Source organism: Heterocephalus glaber, unplaced genomic scaffold, assembly GCF_053883595.1.
Source record: "Heterocephalus glaber isolate CG9 unplaced genomic scaffold, H.glaber_assembly_v1.0 deba00001504, whole genome shotgun sequence".
Lineage (NCBI taxonomy): Eukaryota > Metazoa > Chordata > Mammalia > Rodentia > Bathyergidae > Heterocephalus > Heterocephalus glaber.
The window spans coordinates 48373543-48397845 of NW_028258324.1; the positions used below are offsets into that span (position 1 = coordinate 48373543).

The window sequence follows — 24303 nt, forward strand, 5'->3', positions numbered from 1 at the left end:
TTTTCTAAATGCAGCCAAGTTTGTTCACTGTCTGAAGATAACTTATATACTCTCACCCCAGGGTAATCACTAATTTGATTATTTCCAAATATTTTCTTATATATTAATAAAATGAAAAATAAAGTATAAAAATAAATTGTATTGTCACCATTTAAAGGCAAAAAGCATTGAGATATAGGAGCACAAATGTTCATGTTCCCTTTTTAAAAACTAATTTTGTTTAAAGCATGGTTTTAAAGGTTAAAGACACCTTCTCCTCCCTGGAAGCTATCCTAACCTACTGCTTTGATAAGATTCCATTGGTTTTCTGGGCAGAGATGTGACTCTCATTTCTCAGACATAGACATATTTTCCTCTTAATGATCACTGCTACAGTTCTGCACATGCCTTGTGGTTCAAGAGAGAAATAAACCAACCTGAAGGCAAATTCATCTTAGAAAACCCTTCTCTGTAAGTCTCCAGGTTACTGCACCTAGAGATTCTTTTACTGTAAGCCCCATAAGAGATATCACATATTTCTAAGGTTAAAACACACACAATCAGGGTACAGGGGTATAGTTACCAACAAGCATACAACTTATCTAATCATCTCTTAGTGGAGCAAATGCAGAGCTATGGAAATTCCCAGGATGCTGATTTCTTTGCATTGTAAGCAATCTGCCTCTCAATATTGTCATACACTATTTTAACCAGTGATACCCACTGCATGTCAGAATGCCAAAGAAACAGGAAAGCATCAACATAGTTATCACCAGAGAAACAAAATATTGTATTCTTTCTTAAGAAATAGCCATTAGAAAAAACGTTTGCCTACATGTTGGTTATAAGGCAGAGACACTTTCTAAATTCCTCTCAAAAAAAATCTGTACAACCATTCAGAAAAAAGCCATTCATTTTAATCAACCTTGCAGACCTCTGGGATTCATTAATGCAAAAATAAATATTATGTTTCAACCACATACTTTGTGAAGCTAGTATGTGGCTTTCAAAAACTAAATTATTTATGCAAAGCAATGTTCATATGCATATAAAATGTCAAATTGGAATTATTTAAGTGTTAAAAATTTATGACCAAAGTAAGAATATGGTGCATTGAGATTAAGGGACAGCATTCCACTAAATGTACCACTGAGACATTAATCTTTAATGGTATTGCTATTTCCTTAGGAAATTTTTAAAAAATCATTACACATAATTTTAAAACTACAAGCTTCAGAAAATGGATGAACTGGAAAGGAAACAACATTATCAAGCAATAATGTTTGCTTGGTCCTGACATTCACCATGAACCTCACCAGAGCGTATGGCAATAACAGTGAAGAGAAGCCACACTGATGACACAAAAGGCGCCTGTATGTGTGCACTGAGGGCAGTAGATAAACACATGCCTGGCTCCCTAATCCCCACACATCCTAGCTACCATCAACCTTCCCAGCCCGAGTCCATGCTCACACTCATGTGTGGCCAACCTTGTCAGTTTACAGTGATTGGCAGAGCCTCAATCCTACTTCTTCAGCATTTACTACACCTAGAAATTCTTTCCTCCCCTTTGAAAAATGTTTGCATATCCTAAATGCTTTCCATCCGTGAAGCTACAAAGGACTCCCGGCTGGATCTGCTCAGTGCTCTTCCTTCTGTCTTTGAATCTGGGCACTCTGTCCACAGTTGATGTGTATAGATTTTTAAGTACCATCAGCTCAGGAATTATAGCTTTTATTTATGCACACACCCACGTGATTAGCCAAGGCCTTGCACATACAGTAGTTGGCATTCAAGAAATACATGTAGACTGAAACTTAAAACAGTGATGTATTAAAAATACTATGAGGTGACGATTCCATATTATGAGTGAAGATAGCCACACAAAGTTAAAAAAAATTACTAAAATGGAATCTTAAGGAGAAATGGAAAAGATACCATTTCACAGAGAAAAACATGAGGAAAGTCATAGCCCATTCAATACACAGAAAGGAAATTGGTAAGGATATGTTACAGCTTAATACATGAGTCTTTCAGCAAGCCTTCTGTGAGCAGACCTGGAATCCTATTTACTGTGGTATCCTTGGTGATCCATGTAGCATTTGCCTCAAAGGACATGCTCAGGAACTACATACTGAATTGTTTAAGGAATATGCGGGAAATGCTTTTCAGGATTAGAATTTCCAATTTTGTAAATGGAACAAATTGGACTATTCATCAAAATGATGCTATTTGGCAGAGCATAGGTCTGAAATAAAGATTATCAACTTCTTTTGCCCTCAGTATTAGCAGAGGGATCTGACTATCTATAGATATTGGTTGAAATCCTAACACAGACGCATGAGGAAAAGACGCTAAAAGAAAGAAGGAAAAGTGAGTGGGGAACGGGCTAGTAGGATATAGAGGACAGAAAGAAGAAATGAATTAAAATATGGGAAATGGAAATGCTAACCTATAATTACCTAAGATCCACAAATGTGGTAGGTAAAATATTTAATAATATTTTTGAAAGATTAAGATGGTTTCAAACATAGCAAAAAATGTTACTACTCTCTAATTTGGACATCATTAATGAAAAACTCCAATTTCACTTAATTTGGTTGAAGATCCATTACATATATAGAATTAATTAGCAATATGAACTTAGTCATTGGTTAGCCTACACCACTTCAATTACTTATGTTTTATAACAAAAAGTGTATACCCAATGCTAACCCAGAATCTACAGGGACAGTTGCATAAGAAACGTTTCAAATTTTTACTATGTGTTGTTCTAAAACTTCAACCAAACACCACCAGTTCTTACTGTCCTCCCTCTCTGATATTCTTCAACATCAGGTTGGCTGCATCTGACTGAGACCAGTCTCCAGATGCCTTTGTCTTCTGTTTAAACAAGAGAATAATGAACAAAATAAAGTGGTATGTTTCATTTCATCATTTATTATTCAATGATGAAATGTTACAGTTTTACTGCCTATAAAATCAACTGGCCATAACTAACAAACAAAAATTAGAGTTGCTAATATAATTCATGCTGTGAATTAGGCTCAAATATTTATGCACTCAAAAGGAAAAGGAAAAAAACAGAATCAAATGAATGGAAAACCATAACTACTACTTTTTTTGTCAAACTCTAAAATGAAGACTTCTTAGTATATACAAAGAGATTTGAAAAAGAAAAGGCAATTCCGAGGCAATAAACATTTAAAAATTTATAACATTTGTTGAGAAAATACATACTGCTTTTCGTTTAAGAATGCAGTCCAATCTCCAACGATTTCCTTCAACCACGGGGCGTTTAAGGAAAATTTCTGGACTCAACCTGAAATCATAAAATCAAGATTTCAAAGAAATCACAGGACACAGGGGCAATTTTAGCTCAAATACTATCATCATATTGCACTGTAGCTGGTTTTGCTATGAGTCCAAATTACAACTTCATATAGGAGAAAGAAACTATCCATATAAAAACTCTATCTTAATTCTTCTTTTATGTTAATATGCACACTGATATACATGTAAATAGTTGATCACTTATCCAACAGCCAATCTTCATCCTGTTCTTCCTTGCCATGAAAGCCTACCTCTCAGTATAATATCTGAATATTCATAATACTAGTTTTCCTGGACAATGAAATACATGAAGTGGTACATCAGGTTACCGAGAAAGATTTTCCTCTTTGTTGGAACACCACACACACACACACACACACACACACACACACACACACACACAGAGAAAGCCCTGTTCCCACTCTTCTGGCTTTAGGCTGGATGCTCTATGGGGCATGATGCTTAGGAAGAGATTGCCATATTGACAGAAGCCTAAAATCATTTGATCACTTCACCAACCCTAGCACTGCCCAACTTGAGAATTTCTCATTAACTGAGATGAGTAAGACCTCAGTGTTTAAGCCCTCCTCAACTGAGCTTTCTGTTACTATAAGCCAAAGGCACTTTAAATGACACACTTGCACACTGACTTTCTGCACCAGTAACAATGCCCATGGGAGCCTGGGGCTTTCTGAGCAGGTAGGGGCAAGGTACACTGAACATCTCCCAGTTCCAGACAGGACCCCTGGCTGGCTCCTCGCACTGAGTAGTGTTACAAGGCTGCTCAGAGTGCAGTGGAGTACATTTCCCCTTGGGACAGCTTTAAAGTCAAGATGTACGTTAAATATGTATTTAATGTAACTCCCATGTCAGGAGGAAAAAACAAACAACCAGGAAAAAACAAAACAGAACAAAACTTTTTCTTCCCTGAATTCTAAGCCTTGAGGAGCAGGGAGAGATTGTGCAAAGATTAAAGCCTCACAGAATTCTGGATTGGAACACCCTGCCAAGGAGTCCTCTAAGCAAATGAAAACAATGGCATTTGAAGGAGCTAAAGAGACAAGAAGAAATCATTTTATGCTCTAATTCATTCAGTTAAAAAAATGCAAAGATACATTCTAAAGGAAGCACACACTGGATAAGGCCCAAAAGGAAACAGAAAAGCATGCACAGAATAAGCGCTTACATATTTAATTTATAGTGGGAAACAGGCTTAAAGATAATCTGAGTCCAAGTTAAAAAAAAAAACACCACACAGTAATTAATCAGAAGGGAGGATAGGGAATGGGGAAAAAATAAGAACCAAGATACATCATGTACAGGTACAAGCACCCAATGATAAATGTAAGCATATTGTATACCTAAAATGTACCAATAAAAGAATTTAAGCAAAAAAAAAATATCAGAGAAGATTACAAAGAGGGCTGTTTTAAGGAGAAAAGCACAGTGCTGTACACTGCTAGCTCACTGAAGAAGAGAGATGTCCAATAGTATAGATATATTGGTAACTTTTTAAAAATCCCTGAAGTGACCTTTGGTTTGGGGGTCACATATATGTCACAACCAAGTCCTTTTTTATTTAACCTCCAAATGTTGTTTATCCTGGATGGAGAGCATTCTACTATGAGGAACAATCAAAATATACAGTGAATATTTACTTTGTTTAAAAGTAAAACACACATTAATCCCCCTTCAAAATACTTCCCCAAGCTTTGAATCCACTTATCCCATCATTCTTGCCACTTTCTGAAGCAGTTCTGGAAGTCTTCTTTTGTGTCTCTAAGAAGAATTATCGAAAACGTAATAAATGCGGTTGCCAAGTACCATCCAATGGAAAAGCAGGCTCATACAAACATTACTGTGTGTCCTCATCCACTTTATTCATCAGATCTGGCATCATGCACCTCTGGCTCTACCCCAAAATCAAAATGATCACAAAAGGTAAATGTTTTGAATCAACTCAGTACATTGAGGCATACAAGACAGTACAACTGACGACATGCGTGAAAAAAGACTTCAGAGCTGCTTCAGAAAGTAGTAAAAATTATGGGATAAGTGTGTTTGAAGTGAGGGGGAGTTAGGATTAGGGTTAATAGTAGTATATTGAGGGGGATTAATGACAATGTAATTTTTATTATAATAAACTTTTTAATTTTAAATATTCACCATATTTTTACCACACCTCATAAATACTTTGAAGAATCTTAAGATAGCTCTCAAAGAGCACTCAATTTTGAGGATAATTCATAAGATGATAAAAGAGATATTCAAACTATAACCAAAGCATAAGTAATGGCCATATACAAGAAGAAAGCAGCTATGACTCATCAGGTATCTTTCCATCAGAATCTTTATTCAGTAATTATTAGATAAGCAAGATTCAAAAGAATGGAATAATATGGCATTTCATTGAACCTCAGACACCAATGATGATAAGCTACATCACTACGGTAGTATGTAATTTTTACTAACAAAAAATGACAATTACAACTGTAAGATGTTGTTGAATATAGGACGCATTCTGATTTCAGAGACATTAAAATGTACCTTTCAGTAAATGTACTACTTAAAATATTTTAAGGTAGGTTATGGTTTTGAATATTTATATAAGAAAAACTTTAAAATCAATGGTCATAGTTCCCATTTTAAGACAGAAAAAGAGCAAATTACACTCAAAGTGAGAAGAAAGAAAACAATAATAAGGATAAAAGTAGAATTCAATAAAATATAAAATTGAAAAACAAGAGAAAATTAAATGAAAAACTGACCTTTTGAAATATCAAAAAAAATGGTAAACTTCTAGCAAGTTTTTTTTTCAAAAAAGAAAAAAGCATATCATAATAGTATGAAAAAATGAAATCACTATGAGGTCCACCGACATTAAAATAACATTAAATGGGTAAGGGAATAATATAAAAATTTCATGCTGATATTTTACAATAATGTAGATAAAATAGACAAATTCATTGAAAAATAAGTTCCTAAAATGGAAACAAAAAAAATAAAAACTCTGACTACCTTTATACTTAGGAAAAAATTGAGCTCATAATTTAAACTTTTTCATAATGAAAACCTCGGACCCAGACAACTTGACAGTTGAAGTTTGTTAAATGTATAAGGAAGAAATGTCAGTACTACTCAAACTGTTTCAGAAGACAAAGGAAGAAAGAATATTTACTAAGTCATTCAATGAAGCCAGCATTATCTTGATATCAAACCAAACAATGACAATGCAAGAAACAAAAACTACAAAACAACATCTCTATGATCATAAAAGTGAAAAGTTTGTCCCTATTTAAATAGGGAAAGGTGGAGGGGTTGAAAGGAGGGCACAGAAATGGGGAAAAAAAATAAGAACCAAGACATACCATGGAAAGGTACAAATTCCCAATGATGAATGTCATCATATTGTATACCTAAAATGTATCAATAAACTTAATTTCAAAAAAGTGAAAGTTTGTATAAAAAAACCCATCAGTTTATCCCAGGGTTACTTTGGGGATGTAGAGTTGGTTTAAAAGTTTAAAATCAATCAATATATATGTCACAAATTAAGAGGTTAGAAGAGAGAGAAAAAGGAAAAGATGAAAAGAAAGGAGGAGAATAAGAAGAGAAGAAAGAAGAGGAGGAGGAGAGATTTCAAAAGAAGCATCTGTTCAAAAAATGCAGAAAAAATTTACAATACCCAAAATCTGTTCACAATAAAAAAATCTTAAATTATAAACAGAAATGGATTTACTCAGTAAAGAGAACCTATAAAAATATTTCTCTAATATCACACACATTTATATGTGTTTAATGGGAATGAAGCATGGAGACCATTCTACCACTTCTATTCAACATTTTACTGATGATCCTAGCCAATGTAATAAAGCAAGAGAATAAAATACAAAGCATATCAATTTGAAAAGAAGTTGGATCTTCTTTATTCATGGAGCACATAGTTATGTACGGAGAGAAATCCTAAAGAAATCTACACAATATAAGCTAGCACTATGAAGTTAATTTAGCCTGGTCACAAGATACAAGGGCAATACACAAATATCAGTTGTATTTCTAGTTCTTTCTTGCTCTCAGTGAATAATTAGAAAATGAATTTTAAAATACCATGTGTTAGAACATCAAAAAACATGTAGTACTTAGTGACAAACTTAACAAATTTGTATAAGACCTCCACACAGAAAAGTACAAAACAATTCTGGGAGGAATTAAATAAGATCTAATAAACACACGAATAAATAGTAAATAAATATGTAGTGTTCTTGAATTCAGGGGCTTAATATTGAAGAAGAAAAATAGAATTTTAATTACTACATAACCAATGGTAAATTTCCTAGTTTTTCCCCTTTGTTTTCTCAGACTGGAGAGGAAACCTAAAAGGAGGTTAGCACAGAGAGAACTCAAGAAGTTGTCTAGGTCAGGATTGACAAAAAAGAAAGGGACTATCTGCAGTGAGAGGTGTTGCAGCAGAGCCCACAGCACAGATAATTCTGTATGTGTGTGGGCCAGGGCCCTCTCCAGATGGAAGAGCTTTGATGCCTAGAGGCAGATATAAGACCTAAGATTTGACTCCATACATGGGTGCTACCACAGAAACCATGCGGCAGAACAAGGTGAATAAACACCTTTCCAGCTACTCACTGAAAAAGGGAATCTTCAGGAAACTCGAAAGTAGTTTGGAGCTCATGGAAAGAGAGGAGCTTAGGAAAGCAATCCATAAAGTTGTTTATAATCTCCTGTCTCTCATCAGCTGTCCATGCACATAGATTTGACCCTAAGCAGCATACTAAAGCATTTGAGAATGGAACTAAGGACAGACCACTCAAGTCCCAGACTAGCCACCAGGTGGCACACATATGGCACCAATTTGAATGGCACTACAAAAACTTTACAAACAAAACTGACATTAAAACCACACCCAGGAAAGCTGGATGGAACTTTCTTTCTAAACCCAAATGAATCAATTCCCTGCTCAAACAAAAATAACAATATTTTCCATAAGATTTTAACAAAACTCAGAATCTTATAAAATTTTTCTAGAATAAAAAAATTACTGGGCACACTAAGAACCAGAAAAATCTCAACTTGCGTGGAAAAGATAATTAACAGGTGGTAACAGCATGATGACATGGATATTGGAATAAATAGGGCAACACTCTTGAAAGAAATGAAAAGGCAGAAAGTCTCACCAAAGAAATGGAAGATATAAAGAGAACCAAATGAAAACTAAAATTACAACAAAAATATATCAAAGTATCACTGGATAAGCACAAAGCTAGAATGGACATTACAGGGGGAACAAAACAGTAAACTTGAAGAGAACTAAAAAGAAATTATATAATCTGAACAACAAGGAGAGAAAATATTTTACAAAAATAGAGCCTCAAAGATTGTGCAATAATACCAAAAAGATACTTGTGTCATTGAAAACTTAGAAGAGGAATACAAAAAAAGAAAAAGAAGTACCAAAATAAATATGGCGAGAATTTCTCCAATTTGGCAAAAGATGTAAAACTATAGATTCGAGCTCAGAGTACCCCAAACAGGATAAACCCAAATATTAAAACCAAACTACTGAAAATCAAAGACAAAGGAAGAATATTAAAAGCACTCAAAAGAAAAATAACACATTACTCATGGGAGAACAATGATTCAAGTGACTGAACATTTCTCACCAGAAACCATGAAGGCTAGAATGAAATGGAGCAACTACTTTAACTAGAGTCTATACAACCAAGAAGACAAACAACTTAAAAAAAAGAAGAAAAACCCTCGGTTCAATCCCCAGTACCACAAAGAAGGAAAAAGATTTGAACACGTTTCCAAAAAAAGTTTTTAAATGTCCAAAATGCACATGAAAATCTGCTTATCACAAAGTTGCTGATAAAAAATGAAAACCACAATGAAATACTACTGCATACTTTTTAGATAAAACCAAGAACTTCCTCTATTTTTCATGAAGGAAGCTACTATGGGGGTCTTATTTCAAAGTGCATGTTGTAATAAGATGTTATCTTAATACAGTTATGAAAGAGAAACATCATCCTGATTCACTCTCTTGCTGAAAGTAGAAAAGACTCAGTGTTCTCTTTAGCTGTTTCAACAAGAGCCTGTATTTTAGTGTTCAGAACCTTCAAATGAGATAGTGTTTTCTTGCATAAAGCATGAAACTATGAGGGCTTGGCATGTAGCTCAGTGGTAAAGTGTTTGCCATAGGTCTGGGGTTAGATCCCCAGCATCAAGGAAAGAAGGAAAGAAGAAAAGGAGAGAGAGAAAGAGGGAGGAAGGGGAAAAAGAAAAAAGAAAAGAAAAATATGGGTTCAATGGAAAAACTTTTTCCTCTCTCTTATATCTTAGACAAACTTTCAGAAATATTTTTAAAATATAGTGCTATATTAAGCTTGAATTTATTCTCATCATACTCAACTAAAAGAAATCTTCTAAGTATGAGACATTTTTCCTTTTTGGCAACTTATTTAAAGTTGGACTAGGATTAAGCTACTCTGCAGACATGAGCATAATGACCATTACAGGCCTTATCTGTTGATTAGATGGATGATTCTCAACCAAAAGAGACATCAACCCCCAGCCCCACCCCCACTCCTCTGCTGATCCAGCCAAGAGATATTTGGAAATGTTTACAGACATTTTTATTGTTATAACTGGGAACTTGTTACTGGCATTTAGTGCGCAGAAGGCACGATACTGCTCAATGTCGTACAATATGCAGGACAGTCATTTGCAATAAAGAATTAGCTGATCCAAAATATCAATAACCTCAAGATTGAGAAAGCAGGCTCTAGAATCACAAACTGTTACATAACTTGGGTAAAACAGTAGAAGATGGGTTCATACTCCTACTGCCCTCCACTGCTCCCAAAATCGAGAATGAAAAGGAAATAAATTATGGTGATAGTTTTACACTTCCTATATCAGGTACCATTTGGAAGGAAATAAGATAGACAAAATTTTTATAAGGGCCATTTCAGCCAACTAAATTCCTACCTAGAAGGGAAACATATTTTAGACATTTTCATTTCCATTATAGCCAAAGCTGGCATCTGTGATGGGTTTTAGCGGTACAGGTAGACAGGCAGTTGAAATTGGAGTCAGATTACAAAGCCTATACCTACTCCAAGAGCAAAATTTCCCAAGAGTTCATGAATTTTAGATATGAGATTTCCAGTGGGCTTAATAAGCATCATTACTCCCATGGGCATTTTTAAAGAGGGTCAGAAAGTTGAAGCCTGATATATGTCCAGAAGAGCTGGCTAGGCCTAGTCATTACAGAGGGCATTTTTAACAGTAGCAGGCAAATGGAACTATTTCAACAGCCAAGGGACAATTCAGAAGAAGCATGTTTACTGGACCTACTGATAGCCATGTCAAGTTAAGAAAAGATACCCAAGGGGGATGAGGGGCCATTACTTCTACAATCATACTTGCACTGCAGCATAATCTTCACTAAAATGAATACTTGAGTGTTTATTTCCAAATGGAAAGACAAAAACAAAATTTCCAGGCTAAAAACATTACGAATATATTTGGAGGCTAAGGTTTGTTAATGACTATCAGTTAATTGATTGACACTTTGGCCAAATCATCCTTGGGTAGTGCTGGTTTTCATTAACACCCAATTTCTAAATGTGCTGCATTATACTGTGGTACATTTATAAACACAGAAACCTCTGGACAAAAGTCTCCTGGATAAGTACTAACCACCAATCTGTGATAAAAATCTCTTCTTTTGCCTCTTCCATTGCATTTGCCACATCTTCAAAATATCCTTTGGCATTAACGTACCTGAAAGACAAGGGTCTTTTATTCCTATTTTTTGTTTTTGTTTTATGAAACAAGACAAAAAAGAAAAATAAATTTATCCTATGGTAAAGGCGAATATGGATGGCCCTGCCTAGAGTCTCTATCTCACCACCGGTTTACTTTGTGTAAATGGAAAACAAAGATTAAAATATGACCTTCCATCTGCTACCTAGGAAGGGCAGGAAGCCCACAGATTTCTGATTCCTGATTCCTCTCTGTCCAGAGTGCAATAAATTCATTGAGCTATGTTATCACACAGGGACAGATGAATTCCCATATCATGTGAAATTCACATGTGGTTTTTCATCTGAGCCTAAAATCAGACTGAATCCCAATCATAGGAAGAAAAATACATTGATTTAAAAAAATAATAATTTTTAAAAATAGCATGATTTTATTTAAAAGAAATTCTAGTAAGTCAATGCTTTTTCATAAATTATGGCTAATGATTTGGATAAACTTTCCATTTGCCTCACTAAAGATATGTATGAAGTTAGGTTGAAAAATCAAACTTTCAGGTCTGAAGGTAGCTAAGGTCGCTGGGAAAAACCTTGTAAAAATTGAAAACCTAATCTATTAATCAGGTAATCCTTCAAGGGCCTCAGAAAGACAGGACCTTGTTAAATATAACGCATAATCTCTTTCTACAGTTTTGAAAGTTGAGTCTAGGTGAACTGCAAGCATTATACAATTAGATGCTATGAATACTTTGATGTCACAGAGCAAAAAAAGAGCTTACCATTTAGCTAAAGTGCTGTCCTGGATAGCAGCATATGACCCAAATCGATGGTCCTTGAGAAAGTTGGCGCCATATTTCTGGATGAAATCTTCTATAGCTCCTCCCCACCACCGAGCATGTCTGTAGCTGTTGCATTTTAAAATAAGTGTCCTTTCAGAAAAGAAAAAAGCAAAAGGTAAAAACTACTCTCTGTTCTGTCTCTTGAAACAAATTTATAGATTAAATGTGCTCTATTTTATTTATTACTATAACAAACATAAATTGAAAGTTAGGGAAAGAACATAAAAAATACAGGCTGCTAAAAATCTTGGTAGAATTTCTGAAAATATTCAATATACAAAAAAAAAGAAATCTTCAGGCTACTTTTTCACTCAGTCACTCATGCAAACACATATCCAGGTACTTATTATGGACTCAGAGTTGTGCTAGGCTAGGAGAAGGCTCATGCAAGAGGTGGAAGATTCAAATGTCAGAGAGCTGTGCTGTCTGGTGTTAACTCGCTTGGCTTCTGGAAATGTCGTCTTGACTATGTTTTAGGAGAGTCATCCCTTTCCTTTTCTGAGTCCACCAAAGGTAAGCAAAGTGGAATATTTCATTCCCCTGATCCCAGCAGTTGATTCCTGCATAAGTGTGTGAGCCAATTCTCTGCAAGAGAGCAAATTTGAGGACTTACTCAGGAATGCCAGGAAGACTTCCTGCCCCTGAATCTGAAGGGTAGGAGGCAGCCAACTAGCCACTATGAGACCAGTCAGCAGATGGAGCAGATGAATAGATGAGAGAACTGGGAAAAGACAGGAAATGTGTCTTAGTGATGTAGTTTGTGCCTCACAATTAGATAGCTCAGAATACTTGATTAGTTCTGTCTGGTATAACCCAGTTTGCATTCAACTTTTTTGTCCCAATGACTAAACTATCCTAAATTATTAGAGATTTATTTATGCTGGAAAAAGTTCAGGATTACAGAAAGTTTTTTTGATGTCAAGTAATAGAACTGGTGATTTCCACTAAGAGATAATATGAAATGCAAAGCAGAACAAGGTGTTGGAGGCAGCATTTAGGCAGAAATCTACCACCACACCAACACAAGGGGACTGAGTGAGGAGGAGGTTCTATTTCTGGGGGATATGGAACAATCGTCATAAAGCAAGAAAGGGCCTGTGTTCACAAACTCTGAAATAATTATTTTTAAAGATTAGGGATGTTCAAACTTCTTTCCACCACATGATGGATGCCATACTCTAAAGACGTTAATGCTGATCTTGCTCTAATGCAGAGACAAGGTGGTAAGACACAGAGGGGCTGGGAGAGGAGAGGCATCCTAGATCAGGTGTGCAAAGCAGATACAGTTTCTGGGGGAAAGAGCAAGAGGACACAGAATGCCTGCGTTAGACCTGTCATGCAAATACTACTGAATTTGAGTTTAAAATGACTCTGCAAACCAGTTATGAGAAGAAGATTCTGTGGGAAGATAAGCGACAGACACGCAGAAGCCAGGAAGAGTCTGGGAGAGACAAGGGACACGCACAGGCCTTGTCAGAGTGTGCTTATGTGTGGTGGTAACCACTCAAAATAGGAAGAACAAAGACGAAGAGTTGAGAAAAAACGTAGTAAAGAGAAGAGCAGTAAAGAGAACATGGGACTACAAAGGCAAAGAGATAAAGGGCCTTAAATTATAAATGGAGAATTTGGGCTTATTTGATAAAAAGATGATGAGCAGCACATATGCCAGGGAAGAGGCTGGTGAAACCTGGATTTGAACAGATTCATTTGGCAATGGTGCACATTAAGCGAGGGCTGGGAATGGAGACAAGGAGGCCAATAATATCACTGTTACAGGGACCAATGAGAACTGTGGCCTGACTTCTCTGATGCTATGGAAAACAGTGCTAGGAAGAAGAGTGAATGGCAGTGCTATGGTATTTCCAACAACAATCCTGGCCATTTCTTTTTCAGAGAATAACAGGAAGCTCAGCACCTGCTTACACCATCACATGCACACATATGCACATACATGCACCAAAGTGTATTAGTAGGGATATGCATACCTATGTTGGTAACTGTGAAGAAAGAAATGTACATATATTCATATACATAAAGGTGAACTATGTAGGGATAAATATGTATATCTATACACACATGTATTTTTATATATATATGGTATAATTATATTCCAGAGTCATGCATATCAACACATAAACTCACTAATAAAATCTATAATAAATGTAGACTTAAGTATCTCTTCAAGATATTTTTCTTTAAAAACATATGTGTAGATAGAATTTTTAAAAATCAAATAACTTTTCAGGTCTTTTATTTATTAAAGGATATTGATTTATAAAGTTTTATTATTTTTTAGATGTAAAATATCACTCTTTAACAGTTTGGTAAACTGAGTAATGAAATTCTATTATAATAGACATATATCCACATATTGGATCATTTATTCTTATTCTGTTGCATAAAGGATATGCTTCTTAAAAATCTACATAGGAAAAGGTTTTATAACTTCTGATTGATAAACTCCAAATAACAATTTCCTATTATTTAGGCAATTTTATTTCTTTCTCAGGGTTGAGAGAAAAAAATTGTTAAGAAATTCTGGTAGAAATACTTTTTAAGTATTTGCAGCTTGAAAGATTATCTTTACCTTGAAAGATTATCAATTCGAAGTCCATATTTCGTTTCTGTGTCTTTCTTCCCCACCTTAATTCTAAATTCTTTATCTACCAGCAGAACGAAGGCAATAGCACCACTGTCTGGTTTCATATATAATAAAAAGGAATCTTTCACTACTAACCACCTGTAAAAAGGTAATAAGAACTTTTGAAACCCAAAGAATAAATTATTACAACAAATCTAAGTAAACTTTCTAGTAGACAGTAGATATACTTTCATATTTTACATGGAGTTATTTTTTTCAAATCACTCTGAAGCAAAACAAAACACAAACCCTATTATGTTTTTCCTAAGAATTATTAGCACCAAGCAATTAAAAATAATTCAATAGCTCTTTAAACATGAAAGGCAAAACCTGTAAGAATGTCCTTGATATTGGTGGCTGGCACTGGTAGGATGTACAAAGGACATCCAGTTGTTGGGAGAACAGAATAAGCTGAGAGTTAGGGTACAGGAGGAAATAGCAAAGATAAGTCAGACATGGAACCACGTTCTCAGAGGAGCCTGCTAGGCTAATAGGAACACAAACAATGATAATTTGAGGCTAAATGGGAAAGGTACTAGAAAAGAGAAGCAAAAAATAATAGGTGCAAAGAAGAGGGAGTCCTCAGTCCTTGCTAAAAGGATGAGGCCGTGGAACTGTCTTAAAGAGAGGGTGTTGCAGTGAGGCAGGAAGGGTCCCAACAATTAGAGCCCAGAGTGGGCGAGGATCCAGGGGCACACCCCACAGGAAGGGACAAGACAGTAAAAGCACTAAGTATGGAAATGCTGCATGTGCTGGGGAAACTGTGGAGGGCCAGAGCTTCAGGGATATGTGTGAGAAAATGGGCAAAGGGCACACTGAGTTGAGTTTGAAAGCAAGAAGGCTGATTTTGTATCACGAAACCAGTGTTTCCTAAGCTTGCCCAATGATCAGAAAATCTCTTGTGATACTTGTTAAAAAGAACTGATCACTGGGCCCCACTCGGGATCCATTCCAACCGCCTGAGAGTGTGGTTTTTAACAAAAATATCAAAGTAATTGTTTTGTTTTGTTCTAAGACAGAATCTCATTATGTAGCTCAGGCTGACCTTGAACTCACTAAGTAGCCCAGGCTGGCCTCAATTCACAGCAATTCTCCTGCCTCAGTCTCCCCAGTGCTGGGATTACAGGGGCATACTACCATACCCAACAAGGCAATTGTTAAATAAAGGACTCCTCATGCCCTTGCAAGGCAACAGAACAAAAATATCCTTGGACCTATGTTTTAGAAAAAATTATGAAGACAAAGAGTGATGTGGTGTGGAAGGTTAGCAAGCTACTGCAGTAATACAGATCAGCTCTTCTCACAGATTAGTGTGCATACACAGCTCCCCAAAGATCCTGATAAAATGCAGATTCCAATTCAGTAGGGCAGGACCTGATCTATATTTTTAGCAAACTCACAGGTGATGGCCATGCTAGGACCACATCCTGTGTAGTATTGATTTAGATAACTGACAATGAGAAGACCAGGAGAGACGAGATGGAATAAATTTGAAGTGGATACATCTATAAATATAACTATTATGCTGCAATATAACATGTATCTTGAGGGGAATTAATGGCAATGTATTTTTCACTGTACTCAAATTTTTAAATTTAAGCACTTTATTTTTTATTACACCTCACATAAATATAACTATTATGGTCCAGAGCATACATATTTGTATACAGTGTATACATATTTGCCTGTAACTGTATAGTGATCAGATGAATCAGGTAGTAACTCAATAAAGTAATAATGACCATAATATCATATATCAGGCAAAGTAAAGCACATAGGTGATCCTACCTGAGTGGAACCGGCAAGGTTACAACACCTGTTTATAAATTAAGTAATATGTACAGGTAGCATAGGAACTCAGCAGTTAAAATAAATCTATGAAAAATATTTACAGACATTGCTAACAACATTATGCTTTAGTGTCTCTATAATCTGGATCCAATGTGGATAGTTCTGTTTCATTCAATTGTCTTTAAAGAGATAGGCTGAATCCTGCCCAATAAAAGAGGACTCGGTGGATAATTTACAATGAAGGACATATGATATAGTTAATAGAAGAAAAACCATCAAGGGCACAGAATGCAATAACTAACCACAAAGGTTAATATAATTAGAGAGATGGCACACCAAAATGGGCCAGAGCTTCCTGGTTTTTCTTGTCAAATGAATAAATAAAAGAAATAAAGAGGTATGAACAAAACCAAATGCCAAAGAAAGTTTCTTCCTGGGGACCTAAAATAAGGCAACTGAAAAATATAATGGATAATATTCTCAATAACAATTTTTAGTGAACGCAGATATTATACATTTTATAAGAAACTTGATAACATTCAGTATAAACACCAAGGCCACGATACCAAAGGATACCTCATGATTCTGATGAGACTGAGTTATTAGTTCAGACTCACCCAGCTGCCTATTGAGAAGACTTGGTTAAGGTTAAAAGACACTAGTAGATCACGTGTCTATCAAAGTTTCTTCTTTCCTGTGGCTTGGGATATAAGCTAGAGAGCAGACAGCATGGCACAAGCACAGTTATCTGGCACTAGTGTGCTACGTTGTGATCAGGAAAGGGCAACGGGCTTTGAAAACCACAGCTGGCAGAGCTGACAATTTGAGAATCTGTCACATGTCCTGGACTCATGACTTGCCTGCCTGTCTGTCAAGAATATATGAATAACATCAGAGCCAGCTCTGGCCAGAACGCCATACCAAAGAAATGGGCAATGTGGGATGATGATGGTATGCGTCATTTCCAGATATACCAAACTTCCACCACTGCAGTAGAAAACAAACCTGAGAAATGCTCTGAAGTGCAAACATTTGTGGCATAACCACAAAGGCCAAGGGCTGCCCAATATGTCTTTAGCTAGAAGTCACTACATGCCATTGAGCAGGTGTGCCCTGCTCAAGATTCCGGCTAAAGAGACTCCAGAGAAGGCTGCATTTTGCTGCAGGAATAGGGCACTTATCTCTACATCACAAAGACTCCTGTGGACTGCAGTCTCCTTCAACAATGAGATGGCTCTGAATATTGCAGGGCCAGGTCACTGCTCAACTCTAGGGGGGCCATTCATATTGTATCCTAAGTGTATAGTTCTTCCCTTGCTCCTCCAAGGTGTGACAGCCTAGAAATACAGAACTGCTTAGCATTGTCACCTGGAGTTTGGAAACAATGCAAAATTGAATGGTTTCTATTTGTCAATGATGGGGAATTCTTAACAGTCATTAGATACCAGGCAAAACACCCTTACTAAAAGCTCTTCTTAATAGTGCCATCCTTAAAGTCCTCTGAACCCCCACTCCCACCCCTTCCATAGATTTGCTTTTCTTCAACAGGAGGATATGCATCAAGAAGGGATGAAGCACCTGCCCCCAGGTCAGCCTATGTGAGCTCCAATTCCAGCTCTGCTTCTCCTTCTCAGACTCATCTCTTTCCTCTTTCTCACCATGCTGGTCTAACTGTGCTTTTTGACAAATTTGTGGGGGTTTTGTTTTGTTTTGTTTTTTGAGCTTCTACATGTGCTCTTCTGTGCAGAAAATGTTTCTTCCAGATGCCCCCAGAGAGAGTCTCTTCTTGTCAGTCAGACCTCTGTTTAAACACACCTCCACAGCAAGGCTGTTTGACCTGAAAGAGCTGTCCCCAACCCCTGCTGCACTCCAACATGCTATGCTGCTCCAACCTTCTTCACAGCACACCTCCAAGTATTCATCTGCCTGCATATGATCTGTCTCCCAAACTAGGAAATAGGATACTTGAGTGTAAGGAATGTGGATGTTATGTACACCCTGTCTGTCCAGGGCCTGGAATAATCTTCTAGCAGCCCAGAGCAAGTGTTCAGGCAGAGCAACTATCCTAACTGAATCTTACATGAAAATATCCCCAGAACATGAATGAAACCATTTAAATACTATTACTGTCTAAAAATCTTAATTCTTGGAATAGGTCATAGTCCAGCAATGTAAATGGTAAATTTATTGCTTAACATCTACACAACTCTTTCTCTTAAGACATTATCTGAGATGATAAACTTAATGTCTACCAAGTGCAAAGATTTTGCTCAATAAACATGCTCCTAATGGGCTGGGGATTTAGCTCAGTGGTGCTGCTGCCTGCCACGCAAGCGTGAGGTCGAGTTTGATCCCCAGTACCAAAAGAAAAATAAATAAATAAAATAAAATAAACGTGCTCCTTAAGTACATGTTTTGCGTTGTTGGAAGAAATGCTTCCTGTGTTTGTCTTTTCTTTCTACTTGCCCCTGCAAAGAGGCCACTACGAGAAATGATTTAAAATTTAACTGCCCTGTTTGCCTTACCTTGTCAATATAAGATAAAAAAAATATCAAAATGCTTTTTATGGGTACCTAATAAAAGAGGGTTGTAAATGAAAGTCACCTTTAAAAGTAACTCCCACTTATACACCAATCAATAGACTTCGACTGTGAGAAACTCTGCAAACTAATTTTGTCAGTTATACTTTATCATCTATATATGAAGTCTGATACTTTAAATCCCTCAATTTGACTCAGAAAATATTAACATGGGACTAGGCTTTAATCTTCACAGAAAGACCTGCACAATTTATAATAAGGACACATTTCATTCCAGGGAAGATCATATCTTTTTAGATTGTCCTGGCTGAAACATGATTTAATCCAAAAATTTTTTTAAAAGAGGAAGCACATTTTCTTTTATATAACGAACTCTTTCCCCATCTTTCCTAGCTTCATTTTTGTAGAGGTCACACCTCAAAAGCCAGCTTCTCAAGGTGCTCCCAGACTCCTCCAGCTAAAGCCACCCATTCTGGTTCCCAAATCCCTCACTGTACCATTGCCTTGGTTTTCCTCTACAGCTTTTCACTACTTGAATTTACACCACTGTCATTACTTGTTGACTTAGTTATTGCCTTCATTTCTCTCAAACAGAGCTCCATGAGGGCAGGAGCTTCTCTTCACACAGGACAGAACACAAGCTGGTAGACATGAGGCACTTCATAAATGACTGAAAGAGTAGCTGCCTTAGGTTGAGTCACCACAGGTGTAAGCTCTAAAACCAGGACATAAGTCCGTAAAGCAGTTTAGAAAGGAGCTTATTAGGCGGTGGTGCCAGGAAGGGAAGCTTCAGAGGGAAGGACAGGGAGGGAGGAAGGAAGGAAGGAAGCCCTTGTGGATGTGTTGCCTGCACTTTACAATGGACAGCCAGGCTGCGGGCCAGCTGGGAGCTCTAGGAGACAGCGCTAGAACATGCTGCAAGATCATCACACCCCAAAGGGGAGCTGGCAGGAGTCAGTAGCTGCAAGAGGGCTGCTGACATCTCCCATCTACTCTGCACAAGCAGGAGGGCTATGAGAATCTTTAGTCAAACAATCACCGGTGCTTAAAGCTGAAGTCTGAAATGCTCTAGGCAACACGTACCAGCTGACTTATGCAAGTTAATGACTAAGGAGGAATGGTTAGAAGGAATCCACCTAAAGTTCCAAGGGCTAGAAAGCCAGCCCCCAGGAGAGGCTGGTGCAGGGTGAGGAGCCCCAGCAGAAGCAGCAGGTCCTTCTTCTCTTCCCGCTTGGCTTGGGTCTGAGTCTTCCCCAGGGTGCTGTGCACTGTGGCATGAGAGAGACATCTCAAGTGGGAGTCTCTGGGTTTTCTGCGACGTTACATATGCCCCAAGTTTTTATAGGGTAGAGAGAAGTTTATTTGAAAGCAAATATCTTTTCTAGTATAAATTTCCCTTTATATTTTAGTAAGTTTTTTATAACAGAAATTTTCCATTTTCTTCAGTTTAATCTTCTGATTTTTTCATTGTAATTTTTTTCTATTCTTCCAAAACTCATAAAGTAACAGCCCAGCTTAGTGAGGTTTTAGTGAGGGCTTTTTTTTTTTTTTTTGGCAATAGCATATTTTAAATAAACATGTTTAAAAGTAGATCCTGTATTACTTTTATATATTTTGAATACACACATAGCTTAATTCCTTATTTACAAGAGAACTCATTTATCATTTTCAAGTCGAGCAATATAACATAAAATATATATGTATATCTAATTTATTAATAATGTTTTAGCAGTTTTTTAAAATCCTGGTACATTATTATTACAACAGTTTTTGTGTGTTCTGTCTAAAACTTGGGAAGACACAAATTAAACTCAGGAGAGAATTCTGCTCCTCAAGGAATCTTCAGTTGGTTGGGACATAAGACAAGATAAAGTTAAAAAAAAATAAAAAAATAAAAAAATAAAGTTCCCTATCTCACACTTACCATAAAACACATTTTTCACAAATATAATCTAAAATTATCATCCCTGAAGTCTTCCAAATTTTTTCTTTTTATTCTTTTAAAGTGTACAATTTAGTTGTTTTTAAATACTTGTGAAAAGTTACAAAACTGCAACTAATATCTAACTCCAGAATATTTCTATTATTCCATAAAGAAATCCCATACTCATTAGGAGGATTAAATTAGGAAAAGAAACTCCCTTCAGTTCCTGGATGCTCTTTATTTAATTTGCTCTCCAGAGATGAAGAAATTATGTAATATGTGGTTTCTTTGCATCTAGCTTTTTCACTTATGATAATTTCAAGGTTCATCCACACTGAAGCATGTATAGTACATCATTCCCTTTAAATTTTATACTGATACACAGTTATGGATCATTAGGAAAAAAACTATGGTAATATCTATAAGAGTTCAGCTAGAGTTTTAAATTTCTTAAGCGAGATTTGTTCTTCAAATTGTCTCTTCTTACAGCTAAAACTAGAGAGATTTATGACAAAGTATCAGACTTATACATAACTTTTATCAATAAAAGAATCTAAGAGACAGCAGATTACAATCACTCTTTAAATTTCTAAGTGTGACTTTCTCCCCAACCTCCCCTTTAATTCTAGTGTGCTCATGCTTAGTTTATGCATGCTTTAATTTCTTAAAAGTTTTGTTTACTCTTGCCTAGAGGCTGCCAAACTCCAAGCAGTCATACAAATGGAACCAAGGACAAATGTGCTAGAATTCTTTTACCGAGATCCACCAGATTGACCTTGTAAACAACTCATAACTGCCAAACTATACAATACGACTTCTAGGTTGGATTCTGAAGTCCCCTGGACAGTCTTTATCCACTTTGTGGAAGGCTATTACTAGTTCTTCCTGGTGGAAACCCTTGTCGGCTATATTCATAGCAATTCTCCTGACCTTATAATTTGGCCCATGTATTCTTAACTGTTTCTTTGGCTTTGTCTCCTCCAGACTCAAAGCTGTATGGCCACCAAGATGACAATGCCTGGAACCTATCAAAGGCCTTTAGATAGACCCTCTGTAGAGTAACTCTGACAGTGGATCACAACTACCACCCTCTTTCAGCTAGGAGTAGCCAGAACGGTGGTTGTCCTTTGCCCCTCACAGCAGTTAAAGGTACTTCTTCAGAGGGGGGAATATTGCAGATAGGTAAGTTAACTAGATATCTTGTAGGCAGTTAGACAGGGCCAGCCCATGAGGAGCCAACATGAAGGACAGTAAAGACACATTCACTGAAGACCAGCATTGTAAAAGGAGAGAAACTCCCACAAACATGTAGGATGAATAGCAGTGACTGATATTCTAAATAGGTATCAATCACCTGGGTGGGGGGCCAAGGTCTTAACCCAGGCTTTCCAGGAAATATCCCTGACCCACCCTTACTGAAAATCCTTGTATGTTTGCTATGTGACTTGCTCCCTCATTTGACCCCAATTTAATCAATATTACCTGGTAACTATACTTGTAGCCATATTGGTTGGTCATGGTTTTGTCCCACCTCATGCCCACCTTGTAAATTTCCATTGGGTCTTTTAGTTTTGTCCCACTTTGCACCTGCCTCACTACATGGCTTTGCTATATAAAACATCTTCAAAAGTTGGGGTGGGCAGGCAACCCACTTTCCGGTCCCCCTTCTGTCTCTCTTAGAAACTATCTTTCTATCAAATTTTTCCTACTCTTAAAAAAAAATTTATTCTGATACAATCCATGTACCATAAAACTCATCCTTAAAAAGCACAGAATCTTGTTTGTACCATACGCACAAACTGTATAACCATCACTACTATCAAGTTCTTCCTATTTTTTTAGCTATTATGAATAATGCTGTTATGGACAAGTTTTGGTGTCCATTTTTTTCAGGGTTTTTAGTATATTTTTCAGTTTCCTAGGAGAGAAATTGCTAGGGCATATGATAACTCTAGGCTGAACACTGTAAGAGCTTTGTTTTACAAAGTGGCTGTACCATTTTACATGTCCACCAGCAATGTACAATGGCTCTAATTTCTCTACACCTTTGCCAATTTTTGTTATTGTCCATCTTTTTGTTACAGCCATCCTAGAGGGTGTGAAATTGTATCTTAGTGTGGATTTGATTTCTATTTCCCTAATGACTAGTGATGATGAACATCTTTTCATATGCTTATTGGCCATTTGTACATGTTTGGCTGATCCCTTTCTGAGCCTTATGTCCATTCAGTTGTGGGTTTGTTTTGGTTTTGGTGTTGAGTATTGAGCCCGGGGACCCTGCACGTGCTATGCACATGCTCTACCACAGAGGCACACCCTCCACTGGGTCTTCATGTACATAATTTGTATACTCAGCCTCTAGTCCCATTTTGAATAAAATATTTAAATGGATGCTAGAACTTGGGTTTTAAAACATGATTTAAAATTTGCTCTCCTGTGGCTTTCAAAGGATTTATTATTTGAAGCCTCTATGTAAATATTTTCCCAAGCACCTACTTTATTAAAACAAACATACAAACTTCCTAACTCCTACCTTTTTGACCATCTGTAGCAGGCTCTCCCCTGACCACAGCAATTCAAACCTGGTATTCTGTGTCCCCCGGATCTTTTCATGATCATGCCTTCTCTGAAAAAGACACCAAATTAATCCATCATCTTCAAATTCACACTTAGCTTCTTCAGCCTCACAACCTGGGGCCAAATAAAACATCTCATTCTCACATGACAAAAGAAAAAAAATTGAAACAATGCTCCTAAAGAACTAAAATTGGGGCCCAGGAAGTAGGTCAGTGGTGCTGTGCCTTCCTGGCAAGCACAAGGTCTTGAATTCAATCCCAGGTACCAGGGGGAAAAAAACCTAAAATTAAAAAGTTAAGCCCTTTATATAATCAAGCTTTAATACAATATTGCGAAGGAATATAATCATTGAGTAAATTTCCATCTATTTATACATTTCTCTTATATAGCATTTAAAAAGTTATCAAAATGAGTTATAAGCAGCTAATTTTCTTAAGTGATTAGAAGAAAAGGCCCTAAATATTTGATTTTTTTGTGCATTTGCCCACCACACACTTGCTATGAATATTGGACACTCCCACCATTTCGGTAGAAGGAATCTGTGCTGTCAGCACATAAGAAAGACAGCAGGGCAGCTGCCACCATTGTTTATTACAGGAGATACTTTGCTTCACGTAAGTAGATAACCTCTGAGTCAAGTGGAGAGAAAAGCTACCAGTAAAGTTAGGGGTGCTCCATCACCATGGCATGCCACTAATATCAAATGTTAATGCTCATCAAGTTTTTACACTTCTCTATAAAGATCCAACATTGGAACTTACAGGCCCTTTGGTCCCAAATCACGGATGAAAGATAACTGGCTTATATCAAGGAATTCTGTCTGAAAAGAAATTTAAAAACACTTTAGACAGAAAAAATATGGAAAGGAAAATAAATTTGTGCAATATACACAGACCAA

At 36.7% G+C, this 24303-nt stretch overlaps 1 protein-coding gene across 5 annotated transcripts in view; it reads right to left on the reverse strand.

Moving 5' to 3' along the window:
* Pld1 (phospholipase D1) overlaps nt 1-24303 on the reverse strand; it is a 220092-nt gene that overhangs the window by 93753 nt on the left and 102036 nt on the right. For 4 of the 5 annotated variants that reach the window (XM_013071597.3, XM_004834598.4, XM_013071586.3 and 1 more), the window contains exons 7-12: nt 24167-24225; nt 23362-23454; nt 14520-14672; nt 11873-12022; nt 11032-11115; nt 3220-3301 (exon numbers count right to left, since the gene is read on the reverse strand). In XM_013071597.3, coding sequence (XP_012927051.1) covers nt 3220-3301; nt 11032-11115; nt 11873-12022; nt 14520-14672; nt 23362-23454; nt 24167-24225 — 621 coding nt within the window. The remainder of the gene's footprint in view (nt 1-3219; nt 3302-11031; nt 11116-11872; nt 12023-14519; nt 14673-23361; nt 23455-24166; nt 24226-24303) is intronic. The other variant, XM_021254185.2, reaches the window with a different exon arrangement.